The 27,720-nt window shown below is 42.9% G+C and overlaps 1 protein-coding gene across 2 annotated transcripts in view; it reads left to right on the forward strand.

Moving 5' to 3' along the window:
* Positions 1 to 27,720, forward strand: part of LHFPL3 (LHFPL tetraspan subfamily member 3) — a 581,961-nt gene that overhangs the window by 328,625 nt on the left and 225,616 nt on the right. For both annotated transcript variants that reach the window (XM_085653961.1, XM_085653962.1), the window contains exon 2: positions 22,447 to 22,683. In XM_085653961.1, the coding sequence (XP_085510087.1) occupies positions 22,447 to 22,683 (237 nt within the window). The remainder of the gene's footprint in view (positions 1 to 22,446; positions 22,684 to 27,720) is intronic.

The following is a 27,720-nucleotide window of genomic DNA, read 5'->3' on the forward strand; positions in this document are numbered from 1 at the left end:
TTTTTTTCAAACTCTGTCATCAAGAAATTGGCACCAATGAGAAATGTAACAGTTAAATCTGTTCTGGCTAAATTGTTTCTAAGGTTACATTTTATAATATATTATGGGGTTAAATCATGTGTTCAAAGAACTTTGTCTGCCCAGTAAATCTTAGGGCATAATAATAATGGTAAGATATCTCTGGTGGCTAAAGCACCTGCTGGAGAGATCTGTGTTTTGTTTACTCACAGTTATGACCCATTAAGTAGAATAGAGGTTTTATATGTCTCCTGCATTTCTTGTAAAATGTAAGTGACAGATTCAATCAATCAATCAATGAATCAGGAGCTTTTAAAGTGCACTAATCGCCCCTGAGGGTCTCAAGGCGCTGGGGAGGAGGTGGGGGGTGCAGCTCCGGGTCAGCCGAAGAGCCAGGTCTTGAGGCTCTTCCTGAAGTTGTGCAGGGTAGGGGAACTTCTGATATTGACTGGGAGCTTGTTCCAGGCTTTGGGTGCAATGTGGGAGAAGGCTCTTCCACCTGCTCTGGGTCTGCGGATACGCGAGGTCTCTGCTAGGGCGAGGTCGGCAGAGCGGAGGTTTCTTTTGGGTACGTGGAAAGAGATTTTTCATTGAGGTATTTGGGTCCGATGTTGTGGAGGGATTTGTAGGCGTGGGTAAGTAGCTTGACGGTTACTCTCTTCTCGACGGGGAGCCAGTGAAGGTCTCGCAGGTGTTGGGTCATGTGCTCTTGTCATAGGGTGCCAAGGACGAGTCTGACTGTGGTATTCTGGATGGTCTGAAGTTTGTGTAGCAGGAATATGTTGATTCCAGCATAGAGGGCGTTTCCGTAGTCCAGTCTGCTTGTTATGAGTTATTTAGATAGGTAAGTCGGTCTCTGCATTTGACACAGAGATCCTTTTATAACTTGCAGTTCATAAATTACAATAATTCTAATTTAGCACAGTGAGCTATAACCCTGCATCACGGACCTGCATGCATACATGATTTTTCTCAATCTGTTATTATACGGCTGCTAAAAAAAGGTTTCAACACAAAAAGATGATGGACGGAATGCAGAATATTGCCAAACTTTCTCCCCCAGTCACAGATCAGGGTGACGCAGTGAGCAAAATAACGCTGGATTAAACCCAGATCTGGACTAGGGCTGTTTGAAAAGTTTCAACACTCTGTCCATCATTTTAATTTGTAATGTTGCTATATGCGCCCTAAGTGGGTAAGGGTGTGCCCAACCTGCGTCCCTTGCTCGCTGAGCCACTGGATTGAAGCTATCCTGGCTGATGAGGTGTGATTCCCTGAAACTGGTCCCATGATGCTTGTTTCTGGTCCAGGAAGGACCTGGCCTGGTAGTTCAGGCTGGATGTTCCCATCGGAAGCAGGGGCAAGACTGATTTGCATATGGCTAGGTCTAAACTGGGGTGACGTGGCGAGCAAAATAACAATGGATTAAACCCAGATCTGTGACTGGGGGTGAGTGTTTGAAAAGTTTCAACACTCCGTCCATCATTGTATTTTATGATGTTGCTAAAACATGTTCTCCTACACCTTGAAACCCTGTGTCTTATGTAACATCCTGTACATTGATTTACACTAGACAGTTGTATAATTTATTGTCAATGTATAATGTGTGCTTGTGATGTGAAGCCGTCTGACACCCTACAATGGGATGAGTAACAGGCATGGCCGGCACAGGTAACAACGGCGGGGCAGGTGGGGGGTTAGTAGACCGACGACAGGATGGGGAAAGTAAAATAAATAAATAAATACATCCACTTACCTTGCACTCGCCGCAATGCCAACTCGCCGATGCGGCGAGAGCAAGGTAATTAGTTTTTTTTTTTTTTTTTTTATTTCCTTATCCTGTCGTCTGTCTACTCCACCCCACCGTCCGCCTTGCCCCAACGCTGTTACCTGTGCCGGCTGCACCTGATGAGAAGAGCTATAAAAGTATTCAATAAAAAAAGTAGCAAGTGCTCTTCAAATCGTTATTCGTATAAATAATCATACATACTGATACATCCAACATTCTTACAGTGCATGCATGTTTCTTACATATAAGCGGGTTGTATAGATTCAAAAACATGACTCCAAATCTCTTAAATACTTAAGTTTCTCTTAAGTACTTGTGAAGTGATAACAAGCTATGCACCTTTGTTTGTCCATTGCGTTGGCATCTAGGTGTTGGGCTGCAAATAGCTCCCAGCCAGGATTCTACTCTAACAAAAGGAGGGCTGATGGCCCTTTAAATTGCCCTTTGTTTTGAGCCCAAGCTGGAAGAGAAAATAACACTCCACGTCACAGCCTGCATGTTGCTGCTCTGAGCAGACAAAGTGTGGGTGCTGCTGCAATGTGTCCCAGTGTTGGCAAATTATACTGGGACCAATTCAGCATATTTCACTGGGGCCAGATGGATCACCGATCCATCTGAATATTAGCTGCCGGATCAGGGATCTGGCTGGTTCTCCATCATTCCAGCACTGCCCGTGACTGCTTCTCCCCCCTCTGGCCACCCAGAGTCAGAAGAGCTAGATGGAGCTGGGATATATCCACTGACCCCTAGTCGCCACAAATGCCATCATCCAACTAGAACTGCTTCTGAATTCCTCTCTGTTCTCACAGGGCAAGGACACAACTTTCCTGGATGTTAGCAAGCTTTAGAAAACTTTAAATCAAATCATCTCAAGGTCACGACTATAATATGTTTAGAAAATTGGTGCTGTGTAACATTGTTTGATTGAGTTACCTATCTCACTTTATCTAATTCCACTGAATGAATGAGGCTACTTGCATAGCGTGACAGCTACCCCCAAGGACATTACGGTGCTGCGTAAGTTGGGCGGAGATCACAATATATATATGCATTGGGCAGATATAAAACGCTATGTTTTAAGTTGCTGCTAAGACTATCTTTATTCTCATTAAAGTGCAAAGTGACAGGAAGTTAATTTCCTTAAAAAAGGCAAAGGAGTGGCTAGAGGTGGGCGAGGAAACGTTTTAACAGGAAGAGCTGAGCCAGAGATGAGCCAATGGTCTGGCTCGGATCTTAGAGCCCATGCACAAGCCGAGCCTTGAAAATATGTGCTATGTAAATCATACTACAACCTTCCCGTAATTTATGATAAAGTCTCTTCAAAATTCAAAAAAGCTGAATTTCTTTAACATGTGGAAGCCTTCTTTTTAATACATCACATTATAGTACCGCAAAAAGAAGTACTTATTAAAAGTGATAGTTTTTAAACATAAAACCATTAGTGATCTAAGAAGGCAAGACAGTTGTCATGTAAACCCTGTTCATGGCCAATATTAATAGAGAGCAACATTAGTCTGTTAAATCAGACACACTAGGTTTTTGTACAACTGGTGTTCTGAACTATCATATTTGAAAGTGTTTTCATAGTTCATAATTGAAGAAAAAAAGAGTTTTGGTGAAATAAAATATTTGCTTAAAATCACACAATTTGAGAAGGAGAGCAAGGGTTAACACAGGTCCCTGCAGCCCCTGCGCTGTAGGGGGGCACCAACCCTCCAGGAAGCCCCCCAACTCCTTAAGGGGGGGGGGGCAAATTCAGCCAAAGGCCAATAAATATCTTTCACAAATAGGAGACTGAGGCACCCTTAATCATACCCTGTAAGGGGGCCCATTCATTTTGTGTTATACCACTACAGGGAAGCTGTGATTTATCCTGTTATTTTGGTTTCATTTTGTACAAGTTAACTCGTAAATGGGTACCTATTTGTCTTTTCTTATGTTAAGTTTTTTTTTTTTACTCGGTTGGGCAGTTTTTATGTAGTGAGTACTGAACCAGAAAGTATTGGAACCACATGACCACCAGTTACATTACATAAGGGCATCATTCATTGTTAATAGGGATGGGAAGATTAAGCGATTTACCCAGAATTACAGGATGTTGAGCTAATGCCGAGACTTGAACTTGGTTCCTCAGTTCCAAAGTTAGCAGCTCTGGCCCTAATGCCACATCCAGACTACTTTAAGGGAGGCAGGCAGAAGCCACATGAAAGTTAGACTCGTTATGGGCTCGAGGTTCCAGCAGGACCTCGAGCTGAGCTAGAGCCAGGCTTCGGGCTGACGCCTGGCTCGAGTTTTTAGTGGCTCACCCTCCTCTTGGAGCAACCCCTTCTCCTTGCATGCTAAAACTTGCACATTTTTGAAACATCAAAGATCTTGGAAGGGATAGTCTGTTACCTAATTAAATTGAAGACCGGAACAAGAGAAAACATTTCGGACAGTTTTGTGTCTATGAAAATTTGAAGACATCCCGCTTGTATATATGTATCATTGTAAATGTTGCACACCACTGCACTGTTGAGCCCTGCACTGTCTGCACTTAATTTAAAAAAATGTATATGTGATGAACTTTACCTATTTGGGAGAATAAATATAGTAAAATGTTTCTTGTATCAATAAAGAGTTATATTGTTTGCATTAGAAAAGAGTCCCATGGAAGTATTTTGTATGTTTACACGGAGCATGCACAGCAAGTGCTGGATGTCCATGTACTTAAGGACCCAGGCTACATTAGTGGCTGAAGACACACCCTCCTAGAAGACCCCTGATACAAATGCACAGGAGAGTATTTCTTTTTTTTAGGTGGTAGCCTCTTTCATTTTCCTGATGTTGGTAGCTGTGAAGGAGGGTCACATATATTTCTTATGATTATCTCAAAGTTGAAGACATAGGCAAATAATGTATTCAAGAATCTCGCCCTTCACATTACAAAGGCAACATAGTCTGTGAACTTTTGCAGATTCCTCTAGGTCTCATCAATTTATAAGATTCGGAATATAGAGTAGCCTTAGTCTCAAGTAGACCTTCCTGATATTGGTTTATATGCTAGAGTCTAGGAAAGACTTTTTGTGCTTAAAAAGTCTTGAATGAATGAGAAGTGTTAATGAGAAAATTAAAAATACAAAAAAATAGAGTAATTGTGAGTGTGTGTAGTGTTTGTGTTAGTGTATAGACCTGATTTTCTCTCCTAATTATAAACCCTTATTGGAAGGTTTCAGAGACTATATTGACAATGTTGGAAAACGGATTATAGAACAACTACAACCAGCTTTGAGGGCAATAAACACACTACCAGTGACTGTGAAATAGGTTTCATCACCATGAACTTGATAATGTCACTTGTACAAAACTGTATTGGTATTGCATGCCTATCTTCACTAATGTTCATAGGGTTATGGGCCCTCCTCTTCCTCTTTAGAATCCATTGCCAGATGTTAACAGATGGTTGACTGTTCATTGCCATGTGGATGATACTCAGTGTAGGAAGGTAGATCCTACTACCCATCACAACAAAGATACCAGATGCATGGTATTTTTCAAGTGCTTTTGCTACCCACGTGTTAGGGATTCAATGATGTAAAAACTCTCACTTATTACTTATTGCTTAAGGTTAAACATCCTGTGACAATAGAGCATGGTCCAGAATGTCTGAATTAATATATGTGCATATGATTGCATTATAACTGTATCTTTATTATAATTATTTTTAATTTATAGAGTGCATAGCTAGCCAGGAAAGGGATTCCCAATGCAAGGTCCCTCCAGGCACCTCAACTAACATTAGCGCAGCACACAGAATAACAAAAAAACAGGTTTTTAACAGTTTACGAAAGACTGAGGGCCTCATGTAGGTGGGCTTGCATTTACCACTTCATAAATACCGAATCATACCGATTCGGTATTTATGAAGTGGTAAATGCAATGTAGGTAATGAGTCGGTAAATATTACCGATTCGGAAACATTCGGTAATTACCGAATCGGTATTTACCGATTCGGTAATGAGGCATACCTTCCCATTGATGGGAAGGTATGCCTCATTACCGAATCGGTAAATACCGATTCGGTAATGGGGGAGCACATGCAAGGGTGGCAGGGTGTCACATTGACACCCTGTTGCACCCCTGATTCGGCCATGTGTGCACATGTGGCACACATACATGCCCTAAGGGCATGTATGTCTGCCACATTGCACACTTCTAAGCGCTATAAATTGCTTTTACACATCCATTCATTATTTACCACCAACTATTAGTTGGTGGTAAATACCGACTCCAAACAACACCCACACACTCCCCCTACATCTCATTTCTGTATTCGGAATTTACCGAATCGGTAAAATTACCGATTCGGTAATTTTACCAATTCGGTAAATTACCGAATACAGAAATGAGCCCCCTACATGTCACAAGCCTAAATACCGGTCGGTAACGGTATAATTACTGAAAATCGGCCGTTACCGACCGGTATTCGGCTACGTACATGAGGCCCTGACAGAGAGCTACAAGATCTCATGGAAGGTTGTAACAAGTTCCACAGCTTGGGGCCCAGTTAGGAGAAAGGCTGGACTCCTTTGTGGGGTTCTCCCTACTCCGGGGTACTGAAGCAGAATTTGAATTACTGGAGTGCAGAGGATGATTTGGCTTTTAAGCTGACACAAAAATCTGAGTTAGTGGGGACCCGTGTTTGACAAAAGTTTATGCATGTAACATAGTGCTTTAAAATGAATTTGCCTCTCAACTGGTAGCCAATGGAGATCATGAAGAAGCTTGGCTATAGACCTAAATTGAGGGGGTTGAAAAAGGAATCTGAGGACCCCATTTTGAACTATCTGAAGCCACTGAAGCGAAACCTTGGGAACATCCAGGTAGAGAATGTTGCCATAATCCAACCTGGAGACGATCAAAGCCTTTAGCACTGCTCTTTGAGCTGATACAGGGAGACAACCGAGTATTTTCCTTAGCCATATTAGCAGTTACGAGTGGTTATGGAGGTTTAAGGGGGGCACAGGGGTTGCAAAGGGAGGGGGGCAAAATAAAAAATAATATATATTTTTTTAACTTACCTTTTTGCTGACCGCGTCGCGCGTCACACTCCCTTTCTTCAGGCACAGACTCCCAGAGGGCCCTGCCTCAAATGAGAGCAGCTTCAGGAATGGTCGGAGCACCCTCGATTAGCGCTCATTTGGGGTTTCAGAGAGCTTCACTGCCCATGATGGTTTAGCCGGCCTGAGACGACTGGCCAAACCGTCATGCGCCGTGAAGCGAGTGCACTACCACCTCCCCTCAGAGATTTCTGACAAGTACCGGAGTTGGAGATGCACCAAGAACCTCATGCCACAAACGGGGCCCCACAGATGAGTTTGGTTACCCACTAGCGGTATTACAGTCTTATCCTCAATCAATTTAAGGAACTTAGAGTTCATCCAAGCTGACACTTTCGTTAGGTAGGCAAGTAAATAAAATGTCGACAGTCTGATTCTCCAGAGGTGACAGAGAAACAACATATTTCATAGGGGATGATATTTGTTATGCTTGGAATGCCAAATACAGAGTTCTGCTATCTAGCTTTTATAGAGAATGATGTTTGTCATGCTTGAAATACTAAATGCAGTGTTCAGTTATCTATCTTTTATAGAGAATGATGTTTGTCATGCTTGAAATACTAAATGCAGTGTTCAACTTGCATTTTTTTTCAAAATGGTCAAAGTAGGCTAAAATTGTCAGTGAATACAACAGTAGTATGCAAGGTAGGTTAATACATTTTGCAGTTTTGATTCTCACAGTTATAGTATATAGCATTTTAATGCAATGCACAAACTGTATTCCATTCTTGGTACCAAGTTTAGAATGCCTAGCGTGTAGTACATAGTGGCTTTTCTACTGTAGTTAGATAGTTACCAAATGTCATTCACATTTGTGTTGTTAATTCCTTCAGGCGTGGAACTAAAGTCACAGACTTAAGTACTGATCAGCTTTCATTTGTTAAATATCGTAATGTACTCATATGTTCTCAGGATAGACCTGCTAAGCATATGTGGGTGATCTTAAGATCTGATGTCACTTCTTGTGATGTCACTTCCTGTGAGGTCATGGGCCGTGATGACACTTCCTGTGATGTCAGACCGCGTTCTCACATCGTGATGTCACTTGGTTAGTTCCCCACTTCTTTCTTTAAGACTTGTGCCCTGCTATACAGGGAAACATTACCATAACTTGAAGCTGCCATTTGCTGCCAGAATATTTGAGAAACTATTAACTTGAATTTTTCACTTTCTACCCCATGGCATACGTTTAAAAAATGATAACTGCTTCACGGCTTTTATGCTGGGCGGGATACTAGAGAGGGTGCGCTGTGTATGCTTTATCCAGCATGCGTGTCATGTCCTCCTTATTGCTCGGAAATTAATAATTCTGTTTAGAAAGCGATATATCTTGCATTTCAAATGAAACGTACAAAGCACGACTCCAAATGGCAGCCTCCCTTAACAGTTTTAATAGTCAGTAGTTCTGCGCCATCAAAGGGATGCCGCGCTGCAGCAGCCGTGTAATTTATGTTCAAAGCGCTGTTGCTCTTGTAATGAACAGCTTCAGAGTGAGGCTGCTTCAAGAAGGCGCTGCAGGCCTTCCATTGGCTGATCTTCTCATTCCGAGCAGGGGGCACGCGCTGGTGCGTTCTGACGAGGATGTGGGCCACTACCGCGATTAAACCTGTACCACGGGACGCTGGGTTACCTAATGTCATTCGGAAGATAAAACGAAGTCGTTGGTTTCGAAAATAGATTTGTGAGTAGAGTTTTATACATTTAAGGTGATTGCCCAATGGACAAGGCATAATGTAAATGTTGTCACTTGTCGCAGATGTAGAAAAGTTTCGATCAGGTAGTTAGAAGTTAAATGACAGACAGTCAGTTAATTTTGAGTCCGGGAAAAGAGGCAGTTTTGGAGGGAAATGGAGATGTACACTGTGGGGGAAGAGTCAGTGTGGTGCAAGGGTTGAAAGAAAGAGGGAATAGTGTCAGACTGTGTAGTGGAGACTAGGCCGCGGCGAAGAAGGGCAGACGGAGACGAACGCGGGGATACAAAGTTTGAGCGGCGAGAGTGCCGTGCTTAGCTTGTGTAAAAAGATGAAGTGCCTGAGCCCAATGTATTACACACGGATCCACTGCAGCTGACACAACCCACATTTCACTTCAAACTGTAGGTTTAAGCTCGTTTTATCACTTCTTTCAAATTCGCTAAATAGTACTTTAGTTTAAAAAAAAGTATAGTGCAACCATGTGGTGGTTTCTCATAAATATATGTCGATGTTCAAAAATGCGTACTGGTGCTGAGCACCAGCAAACACCAGCACAAATTAAGCACGGTGAGGAGGTGAGGAAGGGTTGTTTTGTGCACAATGAAAGGGAAAAAGAATAAGAGAGGAGGAATCAGGTATGTAGAAGGGTTCCAGAGTGTAGGATGAGATAGCATAAGAGCGAAAAAGAAAGCTACAGAGTCAAAAAATAGAAGATTGAAAATGTTAAATAGAAGTTCTGGAAATGAAAGAATTTCAGTTTGAACACAAAGTGATCATATTTTTCATATACTTATATATACATATAAATAAACATGCACATATATATATATACACATGTATATAATGTACATATATATACACATGCATTTATGCATTTATTATGTTCCATATTAATTAGAAGTAGACAGCATCAGAAAAATATATGTTAATTGAACATTGCAGCGTTATTAGTCTTTCGTCCACAACCGTGGACGTATTGTCTGTCAGGAGTTGCCTACAATACAGATTTTGTATCTGCTCAGCTTCACACGGGCTGTCCAGCTCGTCTTTGATCACGCTGCTGTACACAGGCAGCATCGCGGGTCACAAGACAGATAATTAGGAGAAATATTTGTACACACCCATCTAGGCTACTGCATATGAGCTTGAAGGAACCACTGACCTCCGTAATGCATCACACGGGCCCTCCCTGCTGCTTGGTTTACACCAAAGAAAGCAAGACATAAAAACAAGTGAGCTAGACCTAAAGACAGGCATTTTAAAACCAAGGGAGACTCAGAAATAGTGCCATTATTGGCAACACACCCCACCCACACCAACACAGATCATGCATGAATAAAATGAATACACAACACAACTTTTGTTTGGGAGAATATTGCTGCAGGTTTATTCCATACAAAAGTATGCAATATGGTGGGTTATCTTACAGGTGATCCAAGGGCAGGCAGCAGAAATACACCTATGCTGCCCTGCCCGCCGGATGAGCCAAGCAGCACTGTGGGGAAGAACCCAATCAGTGCTACCTTATGGGGTCATCTTCTTTGAAGGATCACGTGACACAATGGTCCCTTATTACTCACGCCCCTTTCAGGGCGGAGCGTAGCAAGGCAAGTCCCCGGCTGTTCAGGCTCACAACCGCCCGAAGGACTAGCGGGGCGCGGACATAGTTCTTCCAGGCACCTGCCATAAGGTTCCTGGTATTTGACTCTGGCACCCCTATGTGCCCCTCAGAGGTACCCTTCTATACCAATCTTCTTTCAGATCACCCTGTAACTCCACCTGCAACACAAGAGAAAACATCACAATGTTCCATGTACCTAGCCTGCCACCCCACGCGGGGTAAGCGGTAGGATGGCTGACGGCGTGACCGGCGCAAAGAGGATGCCAAGGTGGCCGGGGGAGTCATATATAACCTTCCCGAATCCTCGGTGCGCCGTAAGTGACGTGCTTCGCGCACCAAGGCTCTAAAGGAGTGTAAGGACTCCTACAGAGTCCCAAGCACTAGAAAGGGGTGGTGAAGGTCCCAAATGGCACCAAAGGGCCGCCCTTTTAGGGTGGCCCCCTGCGTGGGCTGCGGAAGCCACAGAGTGAGAGAAATGAGAACTCATGCAAAAGAGAAAGAGGTGTGGGTGGGCGGGCTCTCAGCTTCCTTGGCGGATTCTGGGTTTTGGCGCTACAGAGACAGATCAGTACAGGGCGCTATACACCAGGCAGCATTTACAACCTGGAACGCCAGTGCTGTTCAGCGTGTCGGGGCCATTGTTGTTGAGCCGATTCTACCAAGTTAATAAGTAGGAGGGCGAGTGAGAGAGAGGAGTAGGTCTACCAAACCACCCAACTGGACACCCTGTCAACGGTACGCACCCCGCTGTTATCAGGACATCGTTTAATAGGGTTACAGCCAGGCCTCGTTTAAAATGGAGGGATACCCATTGCTGCACATTGACTGTCTTTAGACGGATGCCGAAGGTACTGCTAGCTATAGGGGATGTGGGGTGAGTGCAAGGGCGTTTGCGGTGGATTTTGCAAAGCAGGACATGGGCCACCCTGCAGTGTGCGGGGTTTCCATGTAGCCCCGCGTTGTGGTGCACCGTTCAGCTAACATAACGAAAAGTCTCATCATATAGTGAAATTGAACAGGGGATGGTTGGGTAGGGGCTCATTTGGGGATATCCCTCTTAAAGCATAAAAGGTGAGAACCCTCTAGAAGTGAATGGCTAGGGGGAGGGGGGATGCAGCAGATGGACCAATTCATTAGCGGCACAGGAAAAGTGAGGATGACTCAGTGAGTTGAATGGTTGCTGCTCAAACATGCGGTGACCTGCGGGTCACGAGTTCGAATTCAGGCAAGGCTGGGTCGGCCTTCTATCCTTCTGATGCCGGTACATTGAATACCATGCAATCGGTTTATAGTAATTCCTTTTAGACACAGTGTGCAGAAACGGCAGAAGTGTACCATAAAGCGCTGGGTACAAAGTACAATTATAAAGGATTAGACAATTGCAAACGGCACAAGAACACCAGGACCAAATGGCCAGAGCGAGAACAAGAAATATCGAAAAGTAAAGCAAACTGTGGGCGCATGGGAAAGAGCAGCTCCATTGTAGATTTTTGGTTTTGCAATGCTTTGTCCTGCCATCTCATTGCCCTTCAATATTGTAGTTTTGCCGTTGTGTCACACACTCAGCTCTACGCCTTATGACATGACACCTACTTAGAAAAACCCTCCTGCTTAAAAAGTAGACAGGAAGCCACACTCACAACCTCACACTAAAACCCCTTTGGTTGTCAGTTTAAGAATAACCACTTGTTTTTCCCAATAACTGTTTACATCAAGCCTTATTCCTATCCCAAGAAGCAATCAATCATAGCATTTGTAAAGTGCACTACTTACCCGTGAGGGTCTCAAGGCGCTTGGGGTGGGGAATGCTGCTACTGTTCGAAAAGCCAGGTCTTGAGGAGTCTTCTGAAGGTCAGTAGGTCTTTGGTCTGCCGTAGGTGGATGGGGAGGGTGTTCCATGTTTTGGCGGCGAGGTGGGAGAATGATCTGCCGCCGGCGGTCACTCTTCGGATGTGGGGGACAGTGGCGAGGGCGCGGTCGGCGGAGCGGAGCTGGCGGGTGGGGGTGTAGAAGCTGAGTCGGCTGTTGAGGTACGCTGGTCCGATGTTGTGGAGTGCCTTGTGTGCATGGGTGAGGAGCTTGAAGGTTATCCTCTTGTTGACGGGGAGCCAGTGCAGGTCTCTCAGGTGGGGTGTGACGTGGCTGCAGGCGTTTGCAATCCATTAGGTATCAAAATCTAAGGAGGATGTGTATGTATGTTTGATTCTACTGATAAAAAATGTGAATTATACTGGTTGTTATTAAAATGAAATGTACATCGGATTCACTTATTGAAAGTAGTGACAAAGCTTTTATATCAAAATATAGATAAAAAAATATTTTCTGAAATAAGTGTGTGTTTGTGTGTGTCTGTCTGTGTGTAATAGAATTGTTCTGTGGTGTGTGGATATGTATAACATAAATTATTGGCACCAGTATATGACCAGTAAGTACTGACCGGTCCTTGGTAAACTGTGTGTTTGAGAATGAGTGTGTGGTGCCTGGATATTTATAATGCACACTATGGACACTGAACCAGGCCATGATGTGCGGTTTTTGGCAGTGGGCTGTTTGACACAACAAAGGGTAATGAAGTGTACCATGAAAAAATATCAAAAAGTCACTTCAAAATCGTTGTTAATGATAATAATGTTTTCTTTTGCTAATAAGGTATTAATGTATTATTTTTTTTTAAACTTAGAAATTCACTTGAAAAAAACAGTACAAATTAAATTATGGTAGCTAAACAAAATAAAAACAACCCTGAAGTTGGCTACTTATGGTTAGCCGAGCAATCCAAACTTAGACTTCCATCATGCAAACCATAACTTGCACCACAAATGTGTATCTATATTGGAAGTAAAACATTTTCTGTTTATTGAACTTTAACAGACAGTTTAGGCTGACTCTTCAATAATATTTGTAACTTTTAAATATTAACAATCCCAAAAGACGTTGTATTATGTATATTCTTCAGTTTGTATTGTCTTCAAAGAATTTCCGGGTCATTTGGAGTTTGGTCAGTGAAGAGCATGGCTTTCTCTGCCTGGTAGAGAACCACCTATCATATCAAAAGATTTCTGTCTCCGGGCTGGGACTATAGTGCATAAATGCATTTACCAGTGCAGTGGATTCATTTTAGGCAAAGCTGAATGCTAAATGCACTACCAAGTTGATGGGGCCAAGGCGTGCACCCAGAATATGTAAACCACAATATCGATGGGGCATAATATCAAAGACAGAATATTGAAAATAAAAGAAAAGTGGGTCTAGATTTTCTATTAATAACCACATATATGTACCTATGCAATAGATATATCTTCAAGGTAGGTAGATATGGGGTTAGGAATAGTAAATATTTCCTATAGGCACTTACCTTTTGATATTTTGTCCCTCGACATTCTGTCCACATTATTGTTGTATCTTGATATTGTTGGTGTCCATATTCAGAAGTACAATTGGTGGCCATGCGTTGAATAGGCTGTCAGTTCAAGGGTTCCCAATCACACAGTCTGACGAGGCTCCACCAACAGTAACCCAATGATTTCTCCACCGCTAAATAAAGTGGGATACCATCAGTTCAGCATATTTATGACTGAGCTCCATCTCCTTTGAATGATCCTTCATTCACCATGTTTTCAATTTGAACTAAACCTTAGGCCTCTGACTGCACTGACTCCTAATGAGATAGTTTGTAGCAGATAGATTCCACTATTGATCTGGTAGAGAAACTACCTATAAAATGGACATCTCATACCTGATTGCATTAATCACTTTCCTGCAGCACAGTAAAGTGATAAACAAAAGCTTGAATTGATCTCCACCACTGGTAATCACTCTGGCCACATTCCAGTCCATTGTTTTGAGCTGTTCAGTCCTATTAGAGACAAGGACCAGCCATATGCAAATCAGTCTTGGCACTGCCCTATTAGCATTGGCTTGGACTGAACTGCCAGGCCAGGTTCTTACTGAAAGAGAACACACTCAACCTCTGACTGGTTACATTTTTAGAGGTCCTCGCCAGTGAGATTTAGCCTGAGTCCTAAAGCACAGTGAGCTCTGGACCAAAAGATGGTCATACCACTCCTACGTTCGGAGACTCACTTTGACAGCACAAAATTTTGGATGGAAGTCTTCAATTAATCTCAACCGGTGGTTATTATTCTAGACTGCATTCCAGTCCATCAATTTGTTGTAGATGGTCAGTGCCATTAAAGACAGGAACCAGCCATATATTAAATTGAGTCTTGGCCATGGGCTTCTATGGACCATTCAGACAGAGCTGCCAAGACTGGTTCATTCTAATCACATTCATACATCACTTTCTGTCACTCCCACCGGATGCACACAAGAGGATAAAACTCTGTTACCTCTGTGCTGCTAAAACTGTGGAACCCTGGCAGTTCACCTGAGACGCTGTTTATCTCGGGGTCCATCTGACATCAGCAGCTACTCTAGTGAGGAAGGGAGGGTGGTTTCCTGAAAACATTTTGCATCTCAAGGAATCTGGGACATTTCTCTGGATAAGTCTAAGAGATATCCAAGGTAACTTTCAAATTATGAGTTACCTCTGTCCATATCTGCATGGATGCTTCTAAGAGAACTGATTTGAACTCCTGGCTTCAACCCACCATGGGTCAATACTCCTCTCAACTGACCCATACTCCCGGCTTCACCTCAAGATGGTACTTGGACAACAGGACAACAGGACAGATACACTGCTGTCATACAGAGACACAAACTGCATACCCTTATAGATGCAACTTCAAATCAGTAAACAACTTGATTCTGTTGTAAATACTGCCTAGATTAAGTAATACTGACACCCTAAGTCATGTCACAGCATTGCTGCTGCTGAAACAGTGACTCCTCATAGGCACTGCAAAATTATATTTACATATTTGCATGTATTAACCTTGAGTTAGTGATATTGATTAATTGCTTTGCCTGCTGCCAGTCACTTTATGAATATTATGCATTGGTGAGTTTATAAAAGGTTGTCTAAAACACACATTGATTTGTGTGATGTCATTTCCTATGATGTTATCAAAGTGTCCAAGGAGGTATGATGTCATTTCCACCAATGCAATGATTTTGATGAACCGAGGCCACTGTTAGAATGTATTCTATTTCAGAACAAGAACCAGGTACCTGGGTGAGGCTGTTTGAGAGGGGCCACAGAGGATGGGTCCTTATAGCTTCAGTCTCAAGATCACAGGGGCCTTCATTTTAAACTCGTAGTAATGTTTTGATAGCTGATAAAGGTAAAATAAAAAACTGCTGGAGGGGGCATAGGTGGTCTTTGGACCTAGTAGAGGGTCTTCTTAGGAAACAAAACAGTCTTCGGAGGTGCTGGTGGTTGAAGCATTACAAAGATGTCCAGGCAAGACTGGACAGGCCCTTTTTAGGTCTCGCGAGGCATGCAATATATACTGTAGTGTGGAAGCTTCGTGAAAGCTCTGCCCACTCTCTGCCCATTGGCTTTTGTCTTAAACGCTGCCTTCTGATTGGTTTGAGACTTGTTAGTTTCTCCTCATCCATCATTTGAATCCTTCCACGGCTATTGGCCCCTTTACTCCTGACACTATTTTCTTTTAGGTCTCGCCTAGCATTGCGGCGCGAATGCGCTGCCATCGCTTTGCGAGACATGCAGTATATACTGTAGTGTGGAAGCTTCGTGGAAGCTCCGCCCACTCTCTGCCCATTGGCTTTTGTCTTAAATGCTGCCTTCTGATTGGTTTGAGGCTTGTTAGTCCCTTCTCATTCATCATTTGTATCTTTCCATGGTTATTGGCCCCTTTACTCCTAACACTATTTTCTTCCCTGTCTCCCCACCCCACCCTCCCTCAGTCTGTGACTTCTCACCCTCACCCTCACCCTCCCCCCCCCCCCACTCCTGTTCGTGTTTTCTTGCCTGCCGGCACTTCCATTTTCATCTTTATTATTGACACCTTGAAATATGCAAGTTCAAGATGCGTGCTGTACAACATCTTCTCGTGTTTAATGAACTAGATTTTAATGTTACTCTAAATATAATAGGACTCTAGGCAAAATTCGGGGTATGCATGGCAACTGACACCTCTTAGTTCACAAATGGCATTGTTGTCGGGCGGGAGGAGCGGCAGTGTTTTAACTCATGCTTAAAACAAGCACTTTTAATAACTCCCTCTCTATTCAGTGCTATAATCTTGTGTACTGAGGTGACGCGCTAAAGAAATGCACTTTTTTGAATTCTGAAGAGACATTATCGCACATTTACATCATGTTTACTGTATTATTAACATGACGATCATTTTCACAGCTCGCCCACTGGCTCGTATACGCTTGGCTCGTCTCTGGCTGGCTCTACCTGTTAATTAATATATTGGCCCCCGCACCTCTAACAAAGAGAGATGAATGGATACATGACAGTGAGCCCGGTAGATGGTAGAGAAATAGACTGGTGCAGACAAACAGACAAAGTCAGTCTCCATTGCCTCACGTCAGAATCATCACTTTCAATAACCTGGAAATCTGCCGGCAACTCCTGCATGCCCCAACCTTATCCCCCTCACCTATTCTTAGCAGAAGCGGCAGATTCTGAGCTGTGCCCTGCTGGTGCAGAGGAGCACGGCAGAGTCTGTAGAAGCGCTGGGATCCCTAGCCTCTCCGGGCGGGCACCTAAGCCTTCTGGGTGCCTTCACACTCAGGATAAATGAATACTTTTTGTTCTGTGCTTTAGTCGCCCCTCTGTGAGCACTGTCTGGTAGATGAAGCTCTGTGTTAATAAACACATTCAGAGAGGTGGTTGTTTACAAACAAACAGCAGCCACAATATCGTACGTTTTGAACATGTAGTTAAATACCTGCTCATCAAGTACCTCATTGGATGATCATTCCATGGTACTACCAAAATTACATTTGGACACATTTGCTCAACTGTAAAACACTCCCTTCTATGGGTAATTTAACAACTCGGGGCTTTGGGGTTAGGTAACCTACTTTGGATGATGTGTAAAAGAGTAGATACAAAAATGAATGCAATGAAACTAAGCAACCAGTACTGTCTGAAACACTGTGAAAACTGACATGCATTCTGGAATTTTGTTTAGTTAATGTGGATTATTTCATAGATGCGAGTAAATTACTCTTAATATCTTAATGAAATCTGCACACTTTTAACTAATAGCACCGGGTGACCTTTGACAACTAGGCAATGAATACATTCTCATGTACCCCCGAAGCTCCCCTCCCCCCTGCCCCCTTGGCAAACTTAATTGCCTCCCAGTCTTTGGGGGAGAGTGAGTCAAATAGTCTAGAAAATAAAAGAGAAGCCGGGATTCGGATTCACATGCTCCAATCCCGTTGGTTAGTATGTAAACACTACTTTTATTAATGAGTTTCACATTAGTAAAGCACCACGGTGTGCATGTGTGGCGACACTTCACCCATGAGGTACGTGCCAAGCAATTGTTGACACAATCCACACTTTGTGTCTTTTTCAATATATTTATCACGAAGTGCAGGACCTTTCCAAGGGATTTTGCACACTACATACATTCACTCCAAAAATAAAACGTGTAGGTAAAAAACATTGCCATTTACAATGTCAATATCTCTAACACACAAATGCGAGACCTATTTGCATTGCAAATGCTTGTTTCACCTGGCATTCCCCCCGAAGGGCTGGCGCCCTCCGAAGGCGAATTTGAAAGCCCTGGCCACTTCCTGGAGCGCCTGTCACTTTCCTGGGGGATCTCTCAGATTACTTGCAGCAGACACAGGGCTTCCAAGAGAGGGAGGGAAGAGGAAATAGAGAGAAATCCATAAGAAAGGGAGAAAAGAGAAAGGATGGACAGATGGGAAGAGATAGATTGCGCGAGGAGACGAAGGGAGCAGGCTGCTTTGACCATTTTTCCAGGGTTGCTTTTGGTTCCCCCGTCGGTCCTGACTGCTTGGCACACAACCCTTCCAGCCTGGCGCTGCATTCACGAGGCAACATTCGCAGAGACGCCGCACATGTCGTACCACAGTGAATTCTGCGAGAGAGCCCTCTCTGCTGGCTCAGCACCTGGCATCCTATAAAGGCGCGACACAGCATTATTGGTATTCTCTGGGCACCGGGCAGACTTTTTAATTTCATACATCATTAACAATCAGGGCGATCGTCAAAGTTACAGAGCACAATCCTTGCAATTACAACCCTAAAAGAGAGAATCGTTTTTTGGATTTGCTGCCAATGTTTTGCTTCAAACAGCAGCACTCAGTGCCAATAGGCAGAACAGGAACATGCCATTACTGACGGGAAGTGAGAGTGCGTATGCCTGAGCAAGCAGAGTGCTTCAGTTGGTTGGACCCAATGCTTGACTGTATCTTGCAATAATAACTCCAAAACCCTTGGAAGTGCACCCATGTTCCTTCTGCTTGTGCCAGATCACAAAAGTACAGCAGTGCCAGGCTGTTCTGCTCTCAGAAAGATCAATTTTGTCCGGAGAACAGTAATTTGTAACTGATTTTTCAGCTGACATTTGCACTAACCACAGGTGAAAAATATTTTTTTTGTAGTGGTAGTCAGTGCAAAATTTGACGGTGCAAATATCACTGCAAAATGGCGCAAAAGTACCCAGAACCACAGTAAAACTGCCTGGCACTGACACAAGATACACCATCTATCCCTAATACCCCGGGAATACTATGAGAAGTGTGACATTTCAGTAGTGCTGGGCTCCCCACCCCCTTGTAGGATCAATATGAATTGTGATGGAATCATAACTAGTATGAAACTCATTTTTTGCATTGAACACCTGTTGTTTGATATGTCACTGCAAAAGTGCCTGCATTCGGTGGCAACATTTTTAGAATCAGTATAAAATTACTCAGAAGAGTAATACAAGATCACCATTTCTAACAGGGTAGCCCCCCCCCCCCCCACCCCCTGAGTAGGGTTTGAAATGCGTTGTTGCAATGGTACAAAATGTTGTTTTTGCATTGGTCAGCAAGTTGGATTGTTACTGTTGCACTCGTTTGCTTCAAATGTCATTGCAAACATGCCCAGAAACGATGTAAAATTACCCGGAACCAGTACCAAATGAACCGGAACCGGTGCAGGATAACTGCTTCAGTGCATATAACACAGTCTAGCCCCGTATGCTCCTGGGGCATGTGAGGACGTCTTCCGTGAGCAGGCACAAAATGTACTGAGACCGCTCAGTGAGGGATTTATCTTCTGGGTAATGTAAGGTACCTTTCCAAGGACTGTAAGCATTGCACGAACAGACACTTAAAACCCTACCTTTTCAGATCACCTAGGTGCTTGTAACATCACTTGCAGTCCGGTCCGCGCTATGTTCGTATCTGCAGTCGCGGCTCATATGACTCGCGGATAGGGTGGGGCGCCCGGGGATTCGCGTGGGGGGGCAGTTTAAAAAAAAAAATAACTTACCTTTCCGGGTCCCGCGCTGCCTCTGCCCGGGTCTGCCTTTGGCGTTTTCGTTCTGCTTTCCAGGAAAAGGGCTCCTCCCTCCCCTCCCCTAAGCCAATCACATTGCTGCAATGGCAGCATTGTGATTGGTGCGGACAGCGCCCAGCCTGGTGCCTGTAGGGAGGCCATTTTCTCTATGTAAGCTGCATGCAGCCTACATAGGGAACATTTAGCGTGTGCATAACTGGTTTGGTCGGCCCCAGAGGGCCGACCAAACAGTCAGGGCCCACAACAGTGGGCAAGCCACTCCTCCGGGACCCGCCCACCAACCTGCCCCCAACCAGGCATACCCTCCTGCCCACCCCCAACCAGGCATACCCTGCCTTCTGCCTTCTGGTCCTAGGATGCTTGTTTCCGGTCCAGGGAGGACCTGGTCTGGCAGTTTGGGCTGGACTGTTCCCATTGGGTGAAGGGTCAAGACTGATTTGCATATGGCTGGGTTCAAACTGGAATGGCATGGGGAGCAAAAAACTATGGATTTAAGCCCAGATCTGTGTACTGGGTTGAATGTTTGACATTATTCTGCATTCTGTCCATCTATTGTTCTTTTTGCATTTAAATGTTTTTTAATGCACAGTAGCGGCCAGTGGAGGGAGTGATGTGGGGCTGTGAGTCAGGGTGGGAGGAGCAGGGTGGGGGGTAGTAAACTACGGGATACGGCCCAATGGAGGTAAGTAAACAAATACATAAATAAAACGAATTTCATTGCGTGCGCTGCATTGCCAAATGCAATGCAGCATGCGCAACGAAATTCGTTTATTTATTTGTTTACTTATCTCCATTGGGCCGTATTCCGTAGTTTACTACCCCCACCCTGCTCCTCCCCCGCCCCGCCCCACCGCCCCACAGCACTCCCTCCACGGGCCGCTACTGTTAATATATGTTGCAGTAATAGCACCGAGAGATTTTTGCCAGAATGGAAATTTGTGACAACAGGAAATCAAAATGTATGTTGTTTGATTTTATTATGTGTGTGAAAAAAACGAATAAAGAAACTTATATACATTGTCTTAGTAGCTTTAGCAAAAGGTATGTCTGGTAAAGGTACTTCCATATTTCATATTAAAGGCCTTCATTGCATTTTTGAGCTCCTGTGCAGATCCAGATTCTCCCCTTTTGCTTTAAGCTTTAATCATTTGTTGATACATTTCCTTCCTGTGACGGTCCAAAGCCGCACTTATTGTGAGTGCTCTAATTGTTTGGCACGATGCCTGGGAAATATTTGGCACGATTTGCACGGAAAGAAAGAAATAAAGACACAAAGTCAAAATATTTGGGCAAAACTCTGCAGCAGTCAGCTAAGGATAGTCAGCAGTTCAGATACCAACAGCCCCCGTCGTATTAATGCATTCGCAAATTATAGTAATTTCCCTAAACTAGTCCTTGGCGTCTGTTGCTGGGGGAGTTGTTGCTCCAAATATCCGAAGGACTGTGTTAAACACAGAAGCTACACCCAGGAGGCACTACCAGATCGCTGCAGGCTTTACCTCCTGTCTGTGCTTTGCGTGCCAGCAATGGAGAGTTGCAGGTGCAAACTGGCTTGAAACTGTCTTTGCCTCCATGTTCCACACTAATTGACCCCCATCAAAAACTGAAAGTAAATGGTTGCAAGGAAGTGCTCTGCCCTGCGTCTGCAGAGCCCAACATCGTGTGAATATTTGTAATTCTTTCATAGGCTCATGTTCTACTGTGCATACCTTTACATGTTCCCAGAGGAACCCATGACTGGTATTACTTACTGTGAGCTCGAGAATTACTCACAACACATCAGAAATGACTGTAGTAAATGTCGTAAATGTAGAGAGCCACCCGGGCCCTCTACTACAATGTTGCAGTTTTCACGCATCCCTACACCCCTCGGGGCGGGCTCGACCTGAGGGGATAAATAAACGGCCAGAGACCGCTCTGGGTCTTTCGGCCACGAGAGTGAAAGTGGTTGTCTCGTACATTAATTATAGCGCTGCTGTGGCCTAGTTACACCCAGGCCCCACCGCGCTACAGTAAAGTAAAGAATTGAGAGACGTGTGACCTTTGATTTTACTGCATCTTCTAGTTGGAGAGGCTTCCATCCTGAACTTCTGTCCAGGGTGTAACACAAAATAACACCCCCTGCAGAATGTCAAGCGGGCGCTGAGCTCCCATATCTCACAGATATAAATTGGGCCTTGGGCTGAATGGGGGGCCCTTGAAGGGTTTCCACCCCCATGCCGGAGGGGCTTCAGGGGCCTGTGTTACACCAGTGCCTCTGTCAGGCCACGTTTCAGGAGTACTAGAACGAATCGTGCAAACAGTTGCGGATTTCCATGCAGTCCAGCGCCTAGAGGCCTGGAGTTGGAAGGATCCACCACAGCGCTGCCTGCTGTGGACACCTCATAGGACTTTGACATCGGGCCTAGGAAGTGTTGGCGCTATGGCCCTCATCACAAGGGGCTGGATATTTGGTGCGTGGATACTGGGGGCTGGGGGGGGACATCATTTATGCAGCACCCCTGCATCAAGTAACAGGCAATACTGAACTTTGTGAGGATTGACATAGTTGTTTTCTTCCGTCAAATGACTTTAGAATTGAATCTGGGAGAAATAAGCTGAGTTTTCTTAAGTCAGAAGTGATACTATATATAAAATAAAAAGAATATTTACTCTTTTTTTTTGTAACAGGATCCACTTTGTGACCTCTGGAAATATAAAGTTATCGACCCCTACGCTGTAAATCGAGGCATTACAAAATGTAAGCACAAAGTTTTAAGACCTTGTAACATTTTTACCTCTGTCTTTTCTTCTGACAGCTGCCTGTCTCGTACTGGGCTGCATCATTTTCCCCGATGGGTGGGATTCAGACGAGGTGAAGCGGATGTGTGGGGAGAAGACGGACAAATACACCCTGGGCGCCTGCTCCATCCGCTGGGCCTACATCCTGGCCATCATCGGCATCTTGGACGCCATGATCCTCTCCTTCCTGGCCTTCGTGCTCGGAAACAGACAAGACAGCTTGATGGCAGAAGAGCTCAAGCTAGAAAACAAAGGTAAGTGTGGTTCAGAAACCAGATACAACTCCATGCTTAGAATCGTGAATATGTATGTGGACAATTCATTTGGTATACAACAGTGCCGCGAGTGATTGCCAGTTACGGACAATGTATCGAATGATAGATTATAAATTCGCAGATCAGAAATCCAAGAAACAATAGTTTGCCCTCTTGAGGAGAAAAACTCCCATAGGGAGGATACTGATTTCTTTCTTACCTTTTTGCTTCTCTTTGCTTTTTTTAGTAGAATGGTCATTCGCCATTGTTAGTTCTCAGTGAAATATAATTTATGTCAAACATAGTGGTAATGCATGAAGTGTGATAAGTGCTGGTGTGTTAAATTTGCAGTCCTCTGTAAATCGACTCATGCTGGTAGTGCTCCGACTAAGCCTCAGCAAAAAAAAAAAACACTATACCGATACCATGGATTGATGACCATAAAACCCAGCAAGTAACAGGCGCTTAACAGGAACTTAATACCCTGTCATATCCTATCTGCTAGAATGTGGATAGAAATATCTATTTAAAAGCAGGTTCAGGAATCACTTGCCATTTTACAGCAATAAATGTTAAATGTTGTCAGTCTGATCCTGCTTCGTCTGAGTGCTTCTAAGGAATTATTTCAACCTCCAGATACTTAAACCCACCACAGAGCAATGCTGCCTGGAGAGCATCCCATGTGCATCAATTGTGTCAAGGTTTGCAAGGGACAAGAAGAGGCTGGTTTCTTCATCAAGATTCCATACATTCTTCACTGGATCATTATCATATGTTTTATTACAAGGAAAAAAGTAACATGAAGGGCAAAGAGTGCATTAATGGTTCCTGAGAGCAAGACATCAGGATGGTAGTTGACATTAACAAAGCTATTATCATAAACGCTTCCGCAGTAATGGCCCTCCGCTCACTTCATAGAGCTTTGGTGTTTTGGCCATTAATTACATTAGTCCTGAGGCTCAGTGGTATCAATCACTTAATAAATGTTATGTTGTTATGTTAAATTACTATCTGAGTGGAAATCTCTGCTACAACAGATGGTAAGACACATGCGGCCTCCAGGGAAGAGGAAACAGTGGGACGCGCAGACATGCCATCTATACATTGATGACACACGGTACATGAATACTAAGATTGGCTGACACATCATACATGAATAATACACTTGGCTAACACACAGCACTGCTTTTATGCTCAGAGTTCTCCTGATCTTTCAGTCAGTCTATGTTTTCATGACAAAGATGCTGACATTTCAAACCATGTTGTTGGTAAATGGCCCCTCCATATTTGGCACTTTGTGTCCCCCTTGCTTTATTGAGGTTTCACCCACTACCACCCCGAAGTTGGTGTTCACCTGAAATCTGGTTCCCCTTTTGCCTTTACTTGGCAGGGTGGCTTCCTATCTTTATTATGTGATCCATACGTTAGTGTCTACCACATAGCGCCTGATGTCGTTAACAGAGCTGTCGGGACTTTGCTGTGAAGAAAGCCTACTTCGGATCTTCAGGGTCCTTGGGTCTTCCGCCCAGTTATGCTGCTGCCATCAGCGATGTATGGGGAAGGCAGGATCTTACACATTTCTCTCTTGACCAGGGTCATCAGCTTCCTGCTTCGTCCTGGGCCCCACTTCAAGGCTCTTTGCATTTCACAGTACAAGATCGATCAAACTAAAGCACAATGGAAAGGAGTTGATAATAAGATTGCTTTGTTCAGAAATCAAATTACAAAGACATTTTTTGACTGATTTAATGCCAGTTTATAAAATGTACTGATTCTATGGGTGGATACTGATACCACGGGGTACTGTAAGTACTGTCCTTACTTTTAACCCGAAAAATCGGACAAAACATTCAGAAATCAGTGTTTTCTATTAATATCTATCAGGCACTATCCACTGATCATTTTTAGAATTTTTGACTTGCTGAAATGTACATCAGGAAAATAGAAGGGGGTGTGATAATAACCTTGATACTCTGATTTCAGATATGCGAGGTAACAGTTGAAATGTAACACCCGACCCATGACTGGAACCAAAGTAAATAGGCTTAATTTAAGTACATGGTGTAAAATACTCTAGCTTTGAATAATACAACTCATTGATGTGGGAAGATTATGATCCATCCCAAAATAATAAAATGCCTAACTTCTTTGTATATTCAAGCACAGTCTGCAATAAGTAGCTTTACCTGGCCCAAGAGTGACCCTCGAAGTAATCTGAAGCAGGCTCAAAAGGATGATGTGTCAGGCCCAGCATTAATTAACAGTGTTGTTGTGTGGCTGGTTTGAAAAGACGACACATACTGCTTAGCCCCTTTTCCCACCCAAAAATAAGGTATTATGCCCTAAGGAACGGAAGACCGGACGATCCCCGTCCCGGCTCAGAGAGACTCCATTGGGCTCCGAGCAAACCAGCAGCCATCAATTGCTGCTAGGCATCCTGGATCACTCCTGCATACGCCTTTCCCAGCTGGAAGTCAGGATTTAGATCTCTATCTCCCAGACACGGCCACAAGCCTTATTCAAGGTGATTCAACGCAATACTACGGGCTACCTTTGCTGTTTTTGGCACATCATGAGCCAATTTTTAAGGCGTAAAAATCAAATCAGGCAATTGTTTATTGTGTAGCCCTGAGGATGATCCCATTGTATTAGGAGCTAGGGATCGAAACGTCGACTTTTCAAAACAGTACCGCAATTTATCCATTGTGAAAAATGCATTGTGGTTTCTGTTGGTTAGAGCTTACTCAGGATTTTACTGTACTGTAAGCCACTACTTGCTCCCAAAGTTTTTGCCTGCTATTTTTGCTTTCTTCTCATTTTCTTCTGTTAAAACTCGGTACAGGATTGTGCCCCTGTTTCATTTTTTCCGTGCTCTTTATCTTGTTCAAATCTTTTTGTATTGTCCAAAATAAATGTTCCCTTGTCCGGCTGGACATTGGAAGAATGTCCATAGTTCTTATCAAAGTCTATGTTGAAATGTTTTCATTATTTATCATTAAGCTAAGGACCTTTGTTGTTTAAAAATAAGTAATCACCCGAGGTCCAAAGCTACCTGTATCGGGTCCCCTTGTTATTTATACTGGTTTGAAAAGACGACACATACTGCTTAGCCCCTTTTCCCACCCAAAAATAATTGTATCAATGTATTAGGCAACAATAGGTAATAAGAAACTGAAAAAAATCATGAATAACAATAAATCAATAATAAATTATTGGCCACTAATATACTTCAGGAAGTTGAGATCAACCACTGCGGGGCTTTCATTATCTGTATTATTCGATAAGTAGGTTTATCCATATATTAAAAATTGGCAAACATATACCTTTATGAACAAAATGCGTACATACCAGAAAATTGAAAGAGGTCAAACAAAAATGAATATTTGCCAAAAGTTAAGCCGTATTACTAGACAAGATGAATAAGTACCTGGAGAAGAGACTGTAGGCACCATATATGCAAATATATATGCAACCAAAGGTAAACCAATTCACTTGAACAGCCTAAAAGAGATTTAGAGAAGAAATTAATCACTCCAAAAATTATTGAGTGAGAGTGACCAAGCAATGAAACACTGCACTTACTACATTTTCCCTGAACATAGTATGACTGCATAGGAGAAGGAGCTAAAAAGGACCTCAAAACAGGCACATTTAATTTTGTATTTAATTTAATTGATAGCACTTCTCTGGCAGCTTGACTGGAAAACAACGTCTTTCATACATTTAACTCCAAAGAAAATGTCAAAATCTCTCCATCAGTACTCACACCAAGGATTTCAATACAATAGTTTAGATAAATTACACATGTGCTTTGACAGTATCCAGTGCCCAATGCTGTCCACCTACTGGAAAGGTGTAGACCTGCAATTGAAGGAGGTAATGTATACAGAAAGTGCTGTATCTCTAACAATTACTAAATTTACACCGAAACAGCAGGCATATGTATGGCTTAATATTTTATGACAGTCTTTGCCTTATTATTTTCAGGTATTGCGACACATGTAATGTACCAGTCTGAGGTGTGGTGGGATGAAATGATAAGAAATTGAACTCAAGAATGGGCATTCTTTACCTCAATGCATATGTGTCTAATATATATATACTATATATATAGATGTAGAGCCGCTCCTATATAGAGCACACTACAAAACCAGCGGCACCATGAATCTACTTACTTCAAAAGTCTGTTTTTCTAGCAAGGTTTTTAAGCATAGGATTAGCATAGTGCCATCCATGCCAAGTTAGAAAGGAACAAAGTGTTGTTCCATTTCTAAAGCAAACCTCCAGAGTGTCGGTGCCTGCTTCTAGTATTGGAGAGTGGGATTGCTATATATATATATATATATATATATATATATATATATATATATATATATATATATATATATATATATATATATATATATATATATAAAATAATAACACATTTATATTTAAAAGTAATAAAAACAACTATAGTAAGAAAAGCCGCTTGGAGCTGGCCAGAATATGCACTCTGAGGTTCATCATTGGAAACAAAACTGTTTTCTAAGGTTAGTTGCTTCTAACGTAAGAGCTCCCTTAAGAGAGTAATTCAATATTTTTTATGAAAATGTGGGAAACATAGTGGACATTGACATTATTTAAATTGAGAGTTTGGGTATAACGTTTATAGTAATTATGGTAACTTATTTCCAGATTTAATCTATATATTAAGGTAGATTTGAAAACAATACTTTTATTAGAAAGGTGATACATTAGTGGTCTTCAATTTCAGTGAAATAAATGTAAACGTACAATTGAACAATGTGAGCAAATGTGCATAACAAGAGTTTGCAAGGCTAAAAATAATGTTGTGCGTACAAGTACATATATTTAGGATATGCAAGGTCAGGTATATTTCCAGATCATAAAATATCATAGGACAACACAGTTAAAATGAGATGTTGTGTAAAAATGATGCTGATTCTGCAAAGGCTAGACAGAAGTAGTTCACTATAATCATGGCGTTATCAATAGAATGAATGCAGCCTACATCAAGGAGGTATGTATAAACTA

This window comes from Triturus cristatus, chromosome 4_1, assembly GCF_964204655.1.
Source record: "Triturus cristatus chromosome 4_1, aTriCri1.1, whole genome shotgun sequence".
NCBI classification, from domain to species: Eukaryota; Metazoa; Chordata; class Amphibia; order Caudata; family Salamandridae; genus Triturus; species Triturus cristatus.